At 36.6% G+C, this 19,699-nt stretch overlaps 1 protein-coding gene across 7 annotated transcripts in view; it reads left to right on the top strand.

Moving 5' to 3' along the window:
- Nucleotides 1-19,699, top strand: part of Fife (regulating synaptic membrane exocytosis protein fife) — a 402,960-nt gene that overhangs the window by 354,567 nt on the left and 28,694 nt on the right. For 5 of the 7 annotated variants that reach the window (XM_073986964.1, XM_073986962.1, XM_073986961.1 and 2 more), the window contains exon 15: nucleotides 4,984-5,699. In XM_073986964.1, the coding sequence (XP_073843065.1) occupies nucleotides 4,984-5,699 (716 nt within the window). Of the gene's footprint in view, nucleotides 1-4,983; nucleotides 5,700-6,053; nucleotides 6,671-19,699 lie in introns of those variants that run through there. The other 2 variants (XM_073986966.1, XM_073986967.1) reach the window with 1 other exon arrangement.

Genomic DNA, 19,699 nt, shown 5'->3' on the forward strand with positions numbered 1-19,699 from the left:
CCCTTAATGTAGGCCATACGGTCCGTCAGTGCTGTTTTCAATTTACTGATATCCAATATACATACATATACTTGAGAATCTTTGAGCTTTGAGTTTCGCAAAAGCCGAAATTTACATACTAACGTAGGTGGCTCTTTGCAGAACATATAAGCCTATAAGCCGAATTAAAAATAGATTACCACTCATCTCTTTTTGTTGCCTTTCATGTTTTTATGTTCGCCTTCCGCTCCATCGGAGCGTTGGCCTTCCCATTATGCCTGTATCGCCATGCATCATACATATGTCATCGTAGAGCCGATACGCTCCAAGCACTAACTGTCTTATCTACTTGCGCAATTACCAATCCTTTAAAAACATTCATTAGCACGGATGGTATTAGCGTTTTGTTTTTTAAATTCATAACTAGACCAAAGTAGGGCATGGTTCAATACCAATACATTCTTTATCAGTGTAGTTTGATGCGTTTATGTCTACGCCGAAGTCTCTAACTGCCTTAAAATTATACGCATTCCATTAGAGATCGACCCATGATGTCACGACAGGCTACCGAATTGTCGAAAATGGCTTTTGGTACTAAACGGTTTGGAGATGTTTTTTTTTCCAATTTTAAATAAGTTAAATTATCAGACCTTTAAAAGGGTCTTCTATGTAAATATGATCCTTTGAAAGGGTCTTCTATGTATAGACGACCCTTTGAAAAGGACTTCTATGTATAGATGACCCTTTGAAAGGGTCTTCTGTGTACAGATGAGCCTGTAAAAGGCCTTCTATGTACAAATGACCCTTTGAAAGGGTCTTCATGTTTTTATGTTCGCCTTCCGCTCCATCGGAGCGTTGGCCTTCCCATTATGCCTGTATCGCCATGCATCATACATATGTCGTCGTAGAGCCGATACGCTCCAAGCACTAACTGTCTTATCTACTTGCGCAATTACCAAGCCTTTAAAAACATTCATTAGCACGGATGGTATTAGCGTTTTGTTTTTTAAATTCATAACTAGACCAAAGTAGGGCATGGTTCAATACCAATACATTCTTTATCAGTGTAGTTTGATGTGTTTATGTCTACGCCGAAGTCTCTAACTGCCTTAAAATTATACGCATTCCATTAGAGATCGACCCATGATGTCACGACAGGCTACCGAATTGTCGAAAATGGCTTTTGGTACTAAACGGTTTGGAGATGTTTTTTTCCAATTTTAAATAAGTTCAATTATCAGACCTTTAAAAGGGTCTTCTATGTAAATATGATCCTTTGAAAGGGTCTTCTATGTATAGACAACCTTTGAAAAGGACTTCTATGTATAGATGACCCTTTGAAAGGGTCTTCTATGTATTGATGACTATTTGAAAGGGTCTTCTATGTTTAGATGACCTTTTGAAATTACCCTTTAAAAGGGCCTTCAATTTACAGATGACCCCTTGAAAGGTGCTTCAATGTATAGATGACCCTTTAAAAGGGCCTTCAATGTATAGATGACCCTTTGAAAAGGTCTTCTATGAATAGATGACACTTTGAAATAACCCTTTAAAAGGGTCTTCCATGTATAGATGACCCTTTGAAAGGGTCTTCCATGTATAGATGCCCCTTTGAAAGGGTCTTCTCTATATAGATGACCCTTTGAAAGGGTCTTCTATGTATAAGTGACCCTTTGAAAGGTTTTTCTATGCATAAATGGCCCTTTGAAAGGATTTCATATGTATAGATGACCCTTTGAAAGAGTCTTCTATGAATAGATGAACCTTTGATAGGGTCTTCAGTGAATTGATGACCCTTTGAAATGACCCTTTAAAAGGGCCTTCAATGTATAGATGACCCTTTGAAAGGTTCTTCTATGTATAGATGACCCTTTGAAAGGGTCTTCTATGTATATGTGACACTTTGAAAGGGTCTTCTATGTATAGATGACCCTTTGCAAGGGTCTTCAATGTATATATGACCCTTTGAAAGGGTCTCTATGTATAGATGACCCTTTGAAAGGGCCTTGAATGTATAGATGACCCTTTCAAAGGGTCTTCTATGTATAGATGACGCTTTTAAACGGTCTTCTATGTATAGATGACCCTTTGAAAGGGTGTTCTATGTATATATGACCCTTTGAAAGGGTGTTCTATGTATATATGACCCTTTGAAAGGTTCTTCTATGTATAGATAACCCTTTGAAAGGGTGTTCTATGTATAGATGATCATTTGAAAGGGTCTTCTATGTATAGATGACCCTTTGAAAGGACCTTCTATGTATAGATGACCCTTTGAAAGGGTCTTCTATGTATAGCTGACCCTTTTAAAGGGTCTTCTATGTATAGATGACCCTTTGAAAGGGTCTTCTATGTATAGATGACCCTTTGAAAGGGTATTCTATGTATAGATGGCACTTTGCAAGCGTCTTCTATATACAGATGAGCCTTTGAAAGGGCCTTCTATGTATAGATGACACTTTGCAAGCGTCTTCTATGTACAGATGACCTTTTGAAAGGGTCTTCTATGTATAGATGACCCTTTGAAAGGGTCTTCTATGTATAGATGACATTTTGAAAGGGTAGTCTATGTATAGATGATCCTTTGAAAGGATCTTCTATGTATAGATGACCCTTTGAAAGGGTATTCTATGTATAGATGGCACTTTGCAAGCGTCTTCTATGTAAAGATGAGCCTTTGAAAGGGCCTTGTATGTATAGATGACCTTTTGAAAGGGTATTCTATATATAGATGACCCTTTGAAAGGGTCTTCTATGTATATATGACACTTTGCAAGCGTCTTCTATGTACAGATGACCCTTTGAAAGGGTCTTCTATGTATAGATGACCCTTTGAAAGGTCTTCTATGTATAGATGACCTTTTGAAAGGGTACTCTATGTATAGATGATCCTTTGAAAGGATCTTCTATGTATAGATGACCTTTTGAAAGGGGCTTCTATATATAGATGACCCTTTGAAAGGGTATTCTATGTATAGATGGCACTTTGCAAGCGTCTTCTATGTACAGATGAGCCTTTGAAAGGGCCTTCTATGTATAGATGACCCTTTGTACGGGTCATCTATGTAAAGATGACCCTTTGAACGGGTTTTCTATGTATAGATGACCCTATGTATAGATGACCCTTTCAAAGGGTCTTTTATGTAGGGTCTTTATGTATAGATGACCCTTTGAAAGGGTATTATATGTATAGATGACCCTTTGAAAGGGTCTTCTATGTAAGGGTCTTCTCTATATAGATGACCCTTTGAAAGGGTCTTCTATGTATAGGTGACCCTTTGAAAGGTTCTTCTATGTATAAATGGCCCTTTGAAAGGATTGCATATGTATAGATGACCCTTTGAAAGGGTCTTCTATGAATAGATGAACCTTTGATAGGGTCTTCTGTGAATAGATGACCCTTTGAAATGACCCTTTAAAAGGGCCTTCAATGTATAGATGACCCTTTGAAAGGTTCTTCTATGTATAGATGACCCTTTGAAAGGGTCGTCTATGTATAGATGACCCTTTGAAAGGGTGTTCTACCTATAGATGACCCTTTTAAAGGCTCTTTCAAAGGGTCATCTATACATAGACCCTTTGAAAGGGTCTTCTATGTATAGGTGACACTTTGAAAGGGTCTTCTATGTATAGATGACCCTTTGAAAGGGTCTTCAATGTATATATGACTCTTTGAAAGGGTCTCTATGTATAGATGACCCTTTGAAAGGGCCTTGAATGTATAGATGACCCTTTGAAAGGGTCTTCTATGTATAGATGACCCTTTTAAACGGTCTTCTATGTATAGATGACCCTTTGAAAGGGTGTTCTATGTATAGATGACCCTTTGAAAGGGTGTTCATGGTATAGATGACCATTTGAAAGGGTGTTCTATGTATAGATGACCCTTTGAAAGGGTCATCTATGTATAGATGACCCTTTGAAAGGGTCTTCTATGTATAGATGACCCTTTGAAAGGGTCTTCTATGTATAGATGACCCTTTGAAAGGGTCTTCTATGTATGATGACCCTTTGAAAAATATATGATCGGTTTTCTGTCCATGTCATTTACATTATTATAGGCGATTTAAATGTAAAATTGTAAATGAAAATATCTGTGGCCTAACAGATAAAATTGATGTTGAAGAATTTAGTTTTTAGCCAAGTCTTTCCACCACCCGTGTACAACAGGAGACCAGATATTTGAATCATCGACTATCTACAAATCCGCAACCAAACTCGTGCAGCCATAAAACAGTGTGTCGCCTTAAGCTGTTGTTGTAACATCTTTCCTAATCTATTGTATTTGATGTATGGTACTGTGCAAGTACATCTGAAATCAGGCAGCTTTTAATCTACAGTTTTTACATTTTTCTCTCATAATATTTACATGTGTGCATTAGGGCGACCCAAAAAGAAAAACAAAATTTCTTTTTTTAAATACTCTAAAATTTTTCCATTTGATTCAAAAATCCTTAAATTGCTATCGGTTGACGTTAACCCGAGCCACCGCGAAATTTGTACGGGGCCAATGGAGCATTTTCACGAAAATTCTCTAAAGGCCGATATTATGGTCCAGTTCATTTTTGTGGCTAAAAACGAATCCCACTAAAATTTTTAAAAATTGGATCGCATTTTGATGTAGCTATACAGTGGTCAAAATATCGAAAATCCGCCAAATATTCATATATTAAAAGCCGTTACGATTTTCAGAAATTTGTGTAGGATTCGTTTGAAGCCGCAACCAATTAGTTTTGTTTTTTCATGGATTGGACCATAATTGCAGCCTTTAGCAAATTTTCGTATAAATGCAGCTTTGGTCCCATGGAAACAAAGATAGCTCGGGTGGCACGGGTTAACGTTAACCGATCGCCATAAAATTTCATACAAGTATAAAGAAAAAATTTCGAAATTTTGTTTTTTGGATCGCCCTAATGTACATATTTCTCTCTCCAAAATACACAATTCCATTGCTATTAATTAACACCAGCAACAAAAACTAATTCTTTTTGTCTCTGTTTTCAGCGGTGACGGTTCTGTCCAACAAACCGAAGTTAGTCCACCTACACAGAACCCGATATGGAATGCAACATTATCATTTGCTCACGTGAAAGCTGAACACCTCATGGATCGTTACATTGATATACAATTGTGGGATTTAGTACCACATACCGAGTCCATATTTCTGGGCGAGTGTAATATTGAATTGCAACAGGTATTTCTAGACGATCGTGCCATATGGTGTCGTCTCGAAGATCCAAAAGGTTTGCGCGGCATTAGCATGTCGAAATCCCCCAGTGTATCACCACGCGGCTCCATAGCTGCGGGCGGTCCCGGAGGCGATGTTTCACGTCTGTTGCGTAGAGATTATAATATGCAACGTTCCATTTCGGATGATGTGGATTCGATTGGTGATGGTACGTCTCTATTGCATCCGGATCATGCATGGATTGCCGGTTCGCGACGTGGTTCATCCCAATCGGAAACATTGGAAGTGGAAGTCTATCAGTTGGGCAAAGATTTTTCGAGATCATTGCCTGGATCTCGACGTTCATCATTTCAGGATGCTGATAAGAATCGAGAAGATGATATGGCTCCACCTCCTGCCACCTATTTGGTGGGTCGTCGTCGATCTTCGGTGGCACGTAGAGATCCGGAGGAAATATTGAAATCATTGAAGGCGGTGGGTCGTGCCATGAGTTTGGGTACGGAACAAACGGTGAAGCGAATGGGCTCAAGACGTAAGTTGAAATTGTTTCCTTTGTGTTTTTTCTGTAAACCCAACCCAACTGTCTGTGTAAAATGTAAAGGCGAAATGGCAAGGCTTAAAGCTTTTTTGCAACAAATCTTAGAATAAAACTAAAAAAACAGAAAATGAAAATGAAACTGTCTAAGAATCACTACAAATTTCCTATTTCCTAATTACGCTTAAATCTATCTATCTATTTATCTATATTTTCCAAAGCAAGAAAAAAACAAAACTTCAGCTATTTATTTCTTCTTCTTCTTTACACTGCATCACTTTGTCTATTTAAAAATTTTCTGATTTTTTTCTTTTTTTCTTAAAATTATTAAAAATATCTTTTCCAAATTAGCCTCAATATCGGTGTCACACTATCAAAGTATCGATACACCACACACTTGGAATGCTAACAATCGATATTATTTACCACAATAACCAAATATGTAAATCAAATGAAACTGAATTAAATCGAATATAAACTCCTCGAAATGCACGCTCTAAAACTAAAAAAAACATGACAAATTAAACTAATCGAAATAAAAACAAATTCCTCAACGTGGCAAACAACAACTTTTGTCATTTGACTTGAATCAATCAATCAATCAATTCGTAAAAATATCAATTAAAACGCACTTCATCAATTACCACCACCACGACCAGCCACAATGTCAAGAACGGCAACACTTTGAACAACACCACCCACCACAAACACGCACCTCCTCCACCACCACCACCACCAAAAACCACAAGCTCTTCAATCACAAATTGCACTCTGCAAATCTGTTGATAAGACAACATCACAACAACATCAACATCAAAAATTAATTAAAAACTCCAAAACAGTAAACAAATCAATATTGGATTTATGAAATGTTATGCACTGTGCACCGTGCACAATCAAACACATACAATAAGTAGTATGTGTACAGCACACATACAATGTATGTATGTGAACTGAAAAAAATAAAACAAATAGAGATCAACACCAACCAACAACACTCACTTTGCGCCCCCCAATTTACGGTAAGAATTGTTTGTTTTGCAGCAAAGAAAATGATTGTCAAGTTTTGTTGAGTTTGAGTTGCGTCTCCTTATGACAGTTAAAAAAAAAACAAAAGAAAATTAAATTTTATTACTTCATCTCATATACAGACCTGTATACAAATATACATACATACTCTACAATGATATTCATACTACAAACAACAAACTCTGTCACATATTACAGGTGTACATAAATATAAACATACTGCAACATCACAAAACATTTGTAAAAAGCTCATTTGCATGAAATAAATTTTATAATATGCATGCAAAGTAAAAGTTTATTAAAAAATAAACAACACTTTACAACAACAAAAAATATATTTTATACCCTCAGCATTTATTCTTTGCAATTCCATTTAAAAACAAGTAAAGAGTCGTTAAGTTCGGCCGGGCCGAACTTTTTATACCCTCCACCATAAAAAAGTCTTAATTAAAATGGAATAGTTAGGGTCCTTTCACAATTTTAGGTGTAACAACTTTTCGACAATGGTGAGTATATTAAATACCCCGAAGGACAGATGCACCGTGAGTCGAACTTCCGCGTTATGGCGTGATGAAGTTTTTGCAAGAGACCCTGTAAGCCATCATTAATTAGCATTATATCTTTGTTTGTTGTTTTTGTAGAGCACTTAAGCAACAGTGAGCAAATATATAACGCTAATTCCTGATGGCCCACAGGGTCTCTAACAAAAATTTCATTACGCCATAACGCGGAAGTTCGACTCACGGCGGATCTGTCCTTCGGGGTTCATAATAAACTCACCAAGGCCTTTCTTCCCCATTTTGTTGCACAGTGTTATCTAATCTAAAAAATGTGTTCAGCTAGGTGAAAGGTACCACCTACGGGGCTATATCAAAGAGTCAACCTATCTTTACATTTTTTGGCGGAAAAGATTTATAGCTGCAGGGAACTTCAAGAGTCAAATTGAGGGTAGTTTCATCAAAACAATGTAGACCCTCAAAAATGGACCCATGTTGACGAATTTTAGTGAAGAAATTTCGTGACCACTGAAAATTCCCGAAAATCGGGAGGTAAAGTTATATGGGGGATACACCAAAACATGGACCTATATTCACGATTATTTTTGAATTCTCAAAATACCGATCATTACAGATAAGTTAAAAATTGCAGCTAAAATTCTCAAAATACCGAAAATCGGGGGATACCGTTATATGGGGGCTATACCAAAACATGGACCTATGTTGACGATGTTTCGTTGGAGATGTTTTATGTCCACTGAGAACTTTAAATGTCAAATTACAGCTATTTCGGTTAAAAGCTGTAGCTAAAATTCTCAAAATACCGAAAATCGGGAGGTACCGATATATGGGGGCTATACCAAAACATGTACCTATATTGACGATGTTTCGTGGAGATGTTTCATGACCACTAAGAACCTCAAATGGCAAATTACAGTTAGTTCGGTTAAAAATTGTAACTAAAATGCTCAAAATACCGAAAATCGGTAGGTACGGTTATAAGGGGGCCATACCAAAACATGGACCTATGTTGACGATGTTTCGTGGAGATGTTTCATGACCACTAAGAACCTCAAATGTCAAATTACAGCTAGTTCGGTTAAAAATTTTAACTAAAATGCTCAAAATACCGAAAATCGGGAGGTACGGTTATAAGGGGGCCATACCAAAACATGGACCTATGTTGACGATGTTTGGTGGAGATATTTGATGACCACTGAAAACCTCAAACGGCAAATTACAGCTAGTTCGGTTAAAAATTGTAGCTAAAATGATCAAAATACCGAAAATCGGGAGGTACCGATATATGGGGGCTATACCAAACCATGGACCTATGTTGACGAAGTTTCGTGGAGATGTTTCATGACCACTGAGAACCTCAAATGTTAAATTGCAGGTAGTTCGGTTAAAAATTGTGGCTAAAATTCTCAAAATACCGAAAATCGGGAGGTACCGTTATATGGGGACTATACCAAAACATGGACCTATGCCCATATCCTTAGGGATATAAATTTGTTGATCACTAGGAACCCTAAGTACCAAATTATAGCTAATTCGGTCTGTAAATGTGGCGAAGAACGTCAAAATACCATAAAACCGGAGGTACCGTTATATGGGGGCTATACAAAAGAGTGGACCGATATAGCCCATCTTCGAACTTCAGCACTCTATCTCAATCATTGCGGACGCTAGAGTGATTACAACAGACGGACAGACGGACAGACGGACATGGCTAGATCGTCTTAGAATTTTATCCTGATCAAGAATATATATACTTTATAGGGTCGCAAATGATTAGTTCGATGTGTTACAAACTTAATATACCCTCCATACTATGGTGGAGGGTATAATAAAAAAAAAATTGCGAGCACATCCGCATACAATTTGTATACCCTCAGCATTTATGCTAATAAGGGTACATACACTTTCATACGGATTAAATATGTCTTATCGAAATAATGGTTTGGACGAATCCGTTTTAGACAATTTGGAGCCGATTTAGCAATGTCCGTCCGTCCATCTGTCTGATTGTCTGGCCGGAGCGTACAATAGCTCTCGAACGGATGAACTGATTTGGTCCAAATTTTGGCCTTCGTAATATTTTTTCCAAACTTAGTTTAAGTTCGAAGGTGAGCCATATCGGTCCACTACTTCAGGTACCTCCCCCACAAAAGCTAAAAAATGTTCGGAAAAATTATGCGCACGATAACTCTTGAAGAGGGTAACCGATTTGGTTCATTTTTATACCCTACACCACCTTGTGGTAAGGGGTATTATGTCTTTGTGCATTAGTTTGTAACATGCAAAAGGAAACGAGATAGACCCATAGTTCCTTTTAGGGATATACATAGAATCATTTTCTGAGTCGATTTACGCATGTCCGTCTGTCCATGTATTTTTGTAAACAAAGTTCAGGTCGCATTTATTGTCCGATTCGCATGAAAATTGGGGAAGATAGTTTTTTTGGCCAAAAGACGAACGCTATTTATTTTGGTAAAAATCGGTTCAGATTTGGATATAGCCCCCATATATATTTTCACCCGATTTAAGGTATATGGTGCACGAAACACGCTATATATGTCCGCTTTCAATTAAATTTGGAATGTGCGACGGAACTTAGTCTAGTAATAAGTGTGCCAAATTATATAGAAATCGGTTCAAATTCGGATATAGCTCCCATATATATTCTCGGCCGATTTTAGGTATTTGATGCATGAAACGCGCTATATATGTACGATTTCAATAAAATTTGAAATTTTTGACGGGATTTGTTTGGCCTAGAAATAAGTGTGCCAAATTATGTCAAAATCGGTTCAGATTTGGATATAGCTCTCATATATATTTTAGGCAGATTTGAGGTATTTTATGCACGAAACACGCTATATTTGTCCGATTTCAATGAAATTTGGAATGTGTGACGGTGGTTAGTCTAGAAATAACTGTGCCAAATCATATCGAAATCGGTTCAGATTTGGATATAGCTCCCATATATATTTTTTCGACCGATTTGAGGTATTTGATGCACGAAACACGCTATATATGTCCAATTTTGATGATATTTGGACTATGTGATGGATCCTTTCCTTACTGGTTTGCACATCGTAAAATTTCCAACAGACGTAGATAAGGTTTGAATATGGACTACGTCGCACAATGGTTCAGGAATCGATTTTCCTGGTCAAAAATCAAATTTTTGTTCTGTCAAAGATATTTAATTTCTATATGGGATTCGATAGTAAACATATTGAAACTAAGGAAACCAAAAAATTAGGTAAAAATATTGAAAGGTGTCAGTCAGCCCCTAAAGACGAACTTTTTCACAATTTTTGGGAAATAGGTAATTTTTGCAAATTTCTAGAGAAAGACGTAGCTATTTCTCGGAAACTATAACAGATATTGTATTCAATAATTTTTGTAAGGTAGGTAGGATTGTGGCCTTTAAAAATCGTTTTAGTAAATTACCTTAGCGTTTACACAACATGAACTATTTTATTTTTTCTTAGGTACTAAATTTTATGAAATTCCAAATTTAGTGAACTAGAACTTTTGTGGAACAACATGGAACATAGCTCTGTTTTCACAAAAAGATGCCCGAGAGTTTCGTCTTTCAGCCCATATATACTTTTGTACCCGTCCCGTTCCGTCCGTTTAACACTTTTTTCAATTTATTGAAATTACATGGGTAAAACTGTGAGTTTTTCTATACTGTTTCCATATGAATTACAGCGTTTTGACACAAATTACAATTTTTTGAGTATATGAGTTTTTATACGAGTTATATAAGTTTTATGAAAACCCAAGGAGTATTTTTTTAATTTTTCAAAAAATTAAAATTTTTTTGTAAATTTTTTTTTAATTTTTTTTGAAAACAATTTTTTGACATTTTTTTTTAGTTTTTTTGGTAATTTTGTTGTTTTTTTGTTGGTGTTTGACCATCTTTAATACATAGGAAGATATAGAAACCACAAAAACACTCATATTTTGATGAAAAATGGTTAAAAAACTCAAAAGTTGAACTTTGACCATGAATTTCTCTGCAACTACCGGACCGAATTTGACAGCTTATAATTCGTCTGAAAGATGATTGTGTTATCTTTCTAACAAAAAAGAATTATGAAAATGTCTCTATCCGTTCAATAGTTACAGAATTTTGACCAGGAAAAAACGATTCTGAACCACTGCGCGTCGGTCTGCTCCTACGGATACCTGCCACATAAAACTTCAGAACAGTGCAGTTTTTCAATAATTTTTATTAGCTGTTCCCCTTACGACGGTTCAAGTTTTTTTCCGGAGCAAGTCCATACTTCCTCCGAATATTCCCGGAAAACTGTAAAACACCCTATGGCACCCCTATGCACTATAACTCTCGAATGCATCAACCGATTCTATCCAAAATTTGGCAGTCGTAATATTTTGTGCAAAATTACATCAAGTAGTTACAAACAGAATGACAAATTTAATATACAACCCATAGTATGGTGGAGTGTATAAAAATGGGTTCAAACCGATTTTTGCACTTATAATAACGCGAGTTTCCTAATTTGATTCGAAGAAAGAACATGTCAAATTCTATGGATGTGCAATTTGTTTTCAAAAATATTCAAAACTCGCGGTATAAATCGATGTTAATATTAAAATTTCGAAGATAAAATAAAAAATGTTAAAAAACGTTAAAACTAAGAACAGAATTTAAACGCATTTTGTAAGAGTTTGCTAATAATCAAACACACAGATATCGCTCATTTACTCAAAGAGTGGCATAACTCGAAAAATGTGTTTTCTGAGTTAGCAATTTCCATTTTTTTCTACGACTTCTACTTTATCTTGTGTCAAATTTTCATACTGATATCTCTAAAACTCGACGAGTTACAGATCATTTACTACGAGTTTCGCATAATTCAACACAAAAGTTTTTTGAGTTTATGAAGCACTAAAACTCTTCATATCATGATTGATCATGCACAGAAGTTTAGCACTGATATCTGGCTAACTGCTTGCAAAATATGGTACAAGTAGTTATTTTAGTTTTTGTGCAACAATATTTTTAAGTGGGAAGTCAAATTTTCTTCGCCAACTTAAAACGCGTTTTCTCGAAAGTGGATTTTTTGAAATGTGTCACTCTTTGAGTAAATGAGCGATATGATATTCAGTGGAATGGTGGCGATGTGTACATTCTGTTTTAAGAAATAATTTTCTTCAAAATGTTTGTTACAGCAGAAAAATCGTCATATAGTATACAACCTAAGAATTATTTTTATACCCTCAGCATTTGTGCTAACGAGGGTATATCACGAATGTTGTCAAATATTTCATATTCCATTTCAAAAAAAATGTTAAATTTTTTTTCGCGCTACATCAGAGATTTTTGGTACATGGGTTAAGAAACAAATTCCCGGTACGAATCCGCTCGCGAGCCAGTTTTTTGTTGATGCGGACAAAAGTTATGGCGGTTTTATTTTCGTTTTAAAGAAGAAATTATTATAAAAACGCTAATTATTTTACCACGAGCAATTGCTACTAAAAAGTTATCTGGAAGTGGCTTAAGTTAGTAGATTGCATAATATTTGTTAAATGTTACTCAGTACTCGCGAAATGTATAATAAATTGATAAATTATTGAATGTAAGTCAACTTTTTTCAAAATAAAGGTCCATTTACCCGCTATAAAATTACGAAAAAATTCGTATGGGAGCAAAACTTCACGGCGAATCAAATGAGACAAAAATCATACAGATTGGTATTATAGTTTCGATGTCACAGCCAAAATAAACACATGTTTTGGTTAAAAAAATAATTTTTTGTTTGAAAAAATATTTTTTCACATTCATTATGTAGTATAAAATTTTGGAAAAATCTATAGGAATACGTCCTTTATTTTGCTTAAATCTCCCATTAAAATATACGGATTTTGCTTTATAGACATTCATATAACAGATTTCCTATTGAGGAAGATAATTGGATTGCTGAGGATATATCTCAAGGCTTCTGAAATGGAAGTAGAGGTCACATAACCCATTTTAATTTATATGCATTTTAAAATAGGTGTAAATCGCGTAACTATCAAAATCATTTTGTCCGCATGTGATTTTCATGTACAGCAAGACCATATCTTTTAATTTGTATATATTTTTCGAAATTTAATTTGGAGGCTAAGATGTAGCATCGGCTGCATCTTAGCACTAAAAAACCTATAAAATGTCGCTAATTTGCGCAAAGTGAATACAATTTTTGTCCGCATCCGATTTCAATGTCCACCATGAAAATCTACATCGATATATATCTACTTCAAGGCGATCAATCAAGAACCGTGGATGTAGCATCCCACACTATTTTTTGGGATAAAATGAATGTAGCTCCCTTATCATTGAAGTTTTCAAATCTCTGTTTTCGCTAAAACGAAGATGCTGTATTAGTTGTTTCATTACAGTGGAACCGCAGAAAACGCGATAAAATACGCGATATTTTCAAAAACATTTTTAGGTGATTTTTCTACTTAGGAATTTATCGTAACTCGCGTTTTAGTAGATGAATTTTCACGAGGAATGATTTATTGGATCCGGAACGTAAAAAACTAGAATGTGCAATCAAGTACGAGGAGTTCGAATGACAATTGTAAAAATTTGGCCCGAAAAATATGATTTTTAGAAAAATGTTCGCACACAATTTCCGTATTTGGATGCAGATTTCTATGAAGCTGTGTAGACTACATTCACGGCACATATATCAAATAACTCAGAATCGCGAGTTCTACAATCCAATATACGATTTTTTGAAAAACCTGTTTGCGGAATGAAATTAGAAGAAAATGTCAAAAAAACACTGTAAATCTGGCTTCAAAATGTCAGCATCATTTAATGGTAGAAGCAGATAAAATTTTGAAAAGTAATACATTAGTGAGATGATCCTTATTTAGTTTGCTTCTACTTTTACTTTGACAGGAAAATCGTGAAAAGTTTGGTTTATTCACAAATCAAGAGAAAACAAAAAAAGACACGTTGGTTCAACCCATTTTTACCTATTTTTTAACATAAATATAGCCACAGCTTCCACGCAAATTAACTTTTGATGCAAATATTTTTTGCCACGTCCAAAAACATCTCATTTTAGCCAAAAACATTTAATTTGTATAATATACAATCACAAGTCGCGTGTTCTAAAAGGGTAAACCCTGGCTTCAGCAACGTTAAATTTTCAAAAATATTGGTGATATACACTTTCATACGGGCAAAATGTGCCTCATCGAAATAATGGTTTTAGACCCCAAGGATGTTTGGACGAAATGTGTTTCAGACAATTTGAAGTCGATTGAGCAATGTCCGTCTGTCTGTCTGTCTGGCTGGAGCGCACGATAACTCTCGAACAAATGAACCGATTCGGTTCAAATTTTGGCTTTCGTAATATTTTGCCCAAACTTAGTTTAACTTCGAAGATGGGCTATATCGGTCCACTCCTTCCGGTACCTCCCCCACAAAAGTTCGAAAATGTTCGGAAAATTAGTGCGCACGATAACTCTTGAAGCGGATAACCGATTTGGTTCATACTTTGCCCATCGTGAAATGTGTACCAGAATTAGATAAGGTTTCAATATGGACTTAATCGGTAAACTCCTTCGGGTACCTCCAACACCAAATTTCGGAAAAGTTCAGTTTAGGGCCATCTGTGGGATCGTTTTGATTTTTGTTTTAGCAACTTGTATTCACTGCCCCCTATACGACGGTACAAGATTCATTAGGGGCAAGTCCATACTTCCTGAGAACATAGCCTGAAAGTTGCAAAACAACCCCTATGACACCGTGTGAGGTGGTTGGAGCGAAAGATAATTCTCGAACGGATCTGCCGATTCGGTCCAAAATTTGGCCTTCGTAATATTTTATCAAAACATAGTTTAAATTCGAAGATGGGCTATATCGATCCACTCCTTCAGGTACCTCCCCCACAAAACTTCAAAAATGTTCGAAAGGTGTAAAAAACCCCTATGTCATCATATATGGCGGTAGGAGAGCACGATAACTCTCGAACTGTTCAACCGATTTGTTCCAACATTTGGTCTTCGTCATATTATATCCAAACTTAGTTTCATGGGCAATACCGGTCCACAACTTTCGGTACTTCTCCCCAATATTTAAAAAATGTCACTAAAATGCTAGGACGATATCACTTGAATGGGGATCTCCTAATATTTTATCAAAATTTAGTTTAATTTCTAAAATGGCCCATATCGGTCGTCCCTAAGGGTACCTACAAAAGTTCAACATTTGTGTCATAGTGCAGTTAATTCCTAATCCACATTTTTGTCGGCAAGTTGAAATGTCCAAAAAGGGCCACAAAATTCTGAAGAGACCTTAAATACATTCGATCTGTCCGGAGTTGAAAGTTTCGCTTCACATTAGCTGAGGGTATATATCTCTCTGCAAAGCCGACTGAAACTTTTTTACTTGTTTTTACAAAATTATATTTTTATATTATAGACTTTTACAAAATTGTCCAACTTTGTCTGAAATTCAGCCACCGGGATAATCTTCACAAAAGGGTGAATCAACTACATACATAATTACCAATGTGCGATTTTTTTTTTTTTTTTTTTTTTGTTTGAGTTATTTTGAAGGTGCCTCCCTTGCAGAAAAAATGCTTTATTTTTTTAAATTTTTTGTTTGTTGTTGTGGTCAACATTTTTGTTAATTACATGTTCTAACTAGGGATCGGGCTGTCGAAGGCTGCTTTATAATCATCAAAAAGGTGGTAGGTGTCGATCTGCAGCTGTTGGATCTTCTCCAGGATTTGCCGCAGGGTAAATATCTGGTCAATGGTGGACTTGCGAGGTCTAAAGCCGCATTGGTATGGTCTAATTATTTCGTTGACTATGGGCTTTAGTCGTTCGCACAATATCCCTGACACTATCATGTAGGTGATAGGGAGAAGAATAATGCCACTATAGTTGGAGCATAAAGTCTTATCTCCTTTCTTATGGACGGGACACAGGATGCTCAGGTTTTTTTTCGGACTTCATTCTGTCTCCTGTACATCTAGATTTGTTCACACTCCCGCCTTTCCATATCTCTCTTTTTCCTGTGGAAAAGACGTTTCTCCTCTCTCCTTTTCTCCCGATACCTCTGTCGTGCGCTACGCGTTACTACTGATTGTAAAGTAGCCCTATATACCGCATTTTTTCTTCGGTAGCACTACGACACTCCTGCTCACACCATGGATTCCTTGGTGGAGGTCTCTGGTATCCAAGTACTGATTTTGCGGCTGTTTGCATGGAGTGGGCAATGTTTTGCCATTGTCCTGATATGTTATCGAGACGATGAGTGCTTTGATTAAGCAGTTGGGCCAGTTGAGTGGAATATGCTGTGGCTATCTGTTGTGATTGCAGCTTACCGATGTCCAACTTCCGTGTTGTGTCTGTTCGCAATTTGTTTGCTACGTTTAATCTGGTACATACCTTTGCTGCAACAGGTAGTGGTCCGAGTCTATGTTTGCACCTCGCAACGATCGTACATCCAACACGCTTGAGGAATATCTTCCATCTATCACAATGTGATCAATTTGATTTCTTGTTCTTTGATCTGGCGACAGCCAGGTGCCCTTATGAATATCGAGATGCTTAAATCTGGTACTGCTAACTACCATGTTTCTTGCAGCTGCAAAGTCTATCAGCCTCATACCATTGTCAGATTCTGCACTGTGGAGAGTGAATTTCCAGACTGTTGGGCCAAAGATATTATCCTTTCCAATTTTGGGCATTAAAATCGCCTAGTATAATTTTAATGTCATGGGCAGGGCAACGGTCATAAGTTTCTTCTAAGCGCTCGTAAAATATATCTTTGGTCTGTTCGTCCTTGTCTTCAGTGGAAGCATGAGCGCAAATAAAGCTGATGTTGAAGAATTTTGCTTTTAATCGAATTGCAGCGAGTCTTTCTCCGACCAACTACAAATCCGCAATCAAACTCATGCTTTGTGTCATGGCAGCTATAATACAGTGCGTCACCTTTAGGTGTTGTTGTGACGCCTTTCCCGTTCCATCGTATTTCCTGTTGGGCAGTAATGTCGGCCTAGTACTTTTCAAGTACATCTGTCAACGCGTAAACTGCACCTTCTCTATAAAGAGTGCGAACATTCCAGGTGCAAATTCGCAGATCATGGTCCTTAAAACGTTTGCGGGGTTCGTCAACTTTAGAGGGGTTTGTTTTTCTTTTCTTTGGTTTTTTCATAGTTGGCTGTTTTTCCTAGGAGGGGGTTACTAACCCGACGCCCAAACCCAAGTTTTTAACGTTCTTATGGGTGAACGCGCGGCACATGTTTGCTCACTACCTTTAACGGGTCTTAAAGACATTTCCCCAGGTGACACCACGTGGAGTTCAGTGTCCACTTGAGATGAAAGAGGGACCAAGATAAATCCTGGGCTTTGCAATGTTAAAGCCGGTCAGGAGCGTTCCTTGGTATCTTCCATCCCCTACGTCACCCAGCCCATATGTCCACCGCTATTAATTTTTGCCTCTCTCGATACGGATATTTGGATATAACCAAAATGGCATAACCTATTGTTGTTCACTATATTTATCATCATATCATTACATACATACATATATATCATTTTACATTATATGTAAATGTATTTCATATATCATTCAATATTTAAATTGAATAAAATTTATTATGGTCAATAATAAGCAAGAGACGATTCATTCGTGCTACATGAAATATTTAAAATTTTCATTTCATAGTATTTTTCAGAAAAAAAAAACAAAATTCAAGGTGTTTTGTGCGTGGCCTAGGTAAAAGTTCATTCTAGCTACAGGAAATCATTTTTGCGATAAAAAGGATCAAAAGTCATATCCCTTACGTACATATTCAGCAACTCTACATCGGCAATCGCATCCTTTACTGCTACCCACGCTTATTCCACCAGAGTCCAGCTCAAGTAAGATAGGTCTGTCCTGGAGAGACTGGTGTATAATGAAAGCAAGTCCTCGTACGATCCTTACCCAAAACGGTGACCCTTTCCTTGAAGACCACTATATTTCTTCGACTCATAAATTGTACACTTTTACGCACTTAAATTTAATAATAACTAAAATGTTCATGCATATTATTGATTTTTTAATACGTTGATACCATCAACTTAATACTCACGCCATGACCTTAAATAAGTCTCTTATATAATGAAGGTTTTTTATAGCCTCTTTAGCAACTTACAACATATGAGAAGATATAAAATTAAAAAACTAATTTCCATTTTAAACTAAATTGCCACAAAAAAATAGTTTCCATTCAACGACTTAACAGTTTTACACTTTACATCTGTTTCCGTAATCCGTTAAGCTACAAAAAACGCACATATTAGGGCTTTTATGACCACCGACCGCCACATTACAAGAAGAGAAAAAAGGGTCTGTAAAATGTTAAAAGTAAACGTGGCTTCAAACATTGTTATGAACGAACATGCACTACTAATGCCTTTCAAGTAATGGTGGTCTTGTTTGTACACACGCTTATGATTCGCATGTGTTTGCTTAAAAATGGGAAAATAAGCCAAAAAGGAGCAAACAAACCCAAAAGGACCAAGGATTTTAAAATACAAAAGCAAATGTGTATTCTGAAGTTTTAGTAATGAGAGATCTGATAATCGGCTTAATGCCACTGAAATCTCATAAAGATTTTTGCACGCTTTTTAGGCGACAGTATGTTTACTTGAAAGCTTTTTTTTGTTTGATTTTGTTTAAATTTAAATATATATTTAGTATGCAATAATGTTGAATGATTAAAGTGTATGCTTACAGGTTTTACTTAAAAAATTAAAAAAAAATCATTCCATAATATTTAACAATGTTAATGTATTTTTAAGGTGGCGTAGGGGATGGAAGATACCAAGGAACGGTCCTGACCGGCTTTAACATGGCAAAGCCCAGGATTTATCTTGGTCCCTCTTTCATCTCAAGTGGACACTGACCTCCCCGTGGTGTCACCTGAGAAACTGCCTTTAACACCCCCTAAAGGTAGTGAGCTAACATGTGTCGCGCGTTCACCCATAAGAACGTTAAAAACTTGCCTACTATGAAAAAACGAAAGAAAAGAAAAACAAACCCCTCTAAAGTTGACGAACCCCGCAAACGTTTTAAGGACCATGATCTGCGAATCTGCACCTGGAATGTTCGCACTCTTTATAGAGAAAGTGCAGTTTACGCATTGGCAGATGTACTTGAAAAGTACAAGGCCGACATTACTGCCATACAGGAAATACGATGGAACGGGAAAGGCGTCACAACAACACCTAAAGGTGACGCACTGTATTATAGCTGCCATGACGTAAATCATGAATTTGGTTGTGGATTCGTATTAGTCGGAGACTAAAACATCTGGTATCCAGCTTCACTCCAGTGAATGAAAGACTCGCTGGAATTCGATTAAAAACAAAATTCTTCAACATCAGCTTTATTTGCGCTCATGCTCCCACTGAAGACAAGGACGAACA

Source organism: Musca autumnalis, unplaced genomic scaffold (assembly GCF_047663935.1).
Source record: "Musca autumnalis isolate F117 unplaced genomic scaffold, ASM4766393v1 scaffold_4, whole genome shotgun sequence".
Classification (NCBI taxonomy): Eukaryota; Metazoa; Arthropoda; class Insecta; order Diptera; family Muscidae; genus Musca; species Musca autumnalis.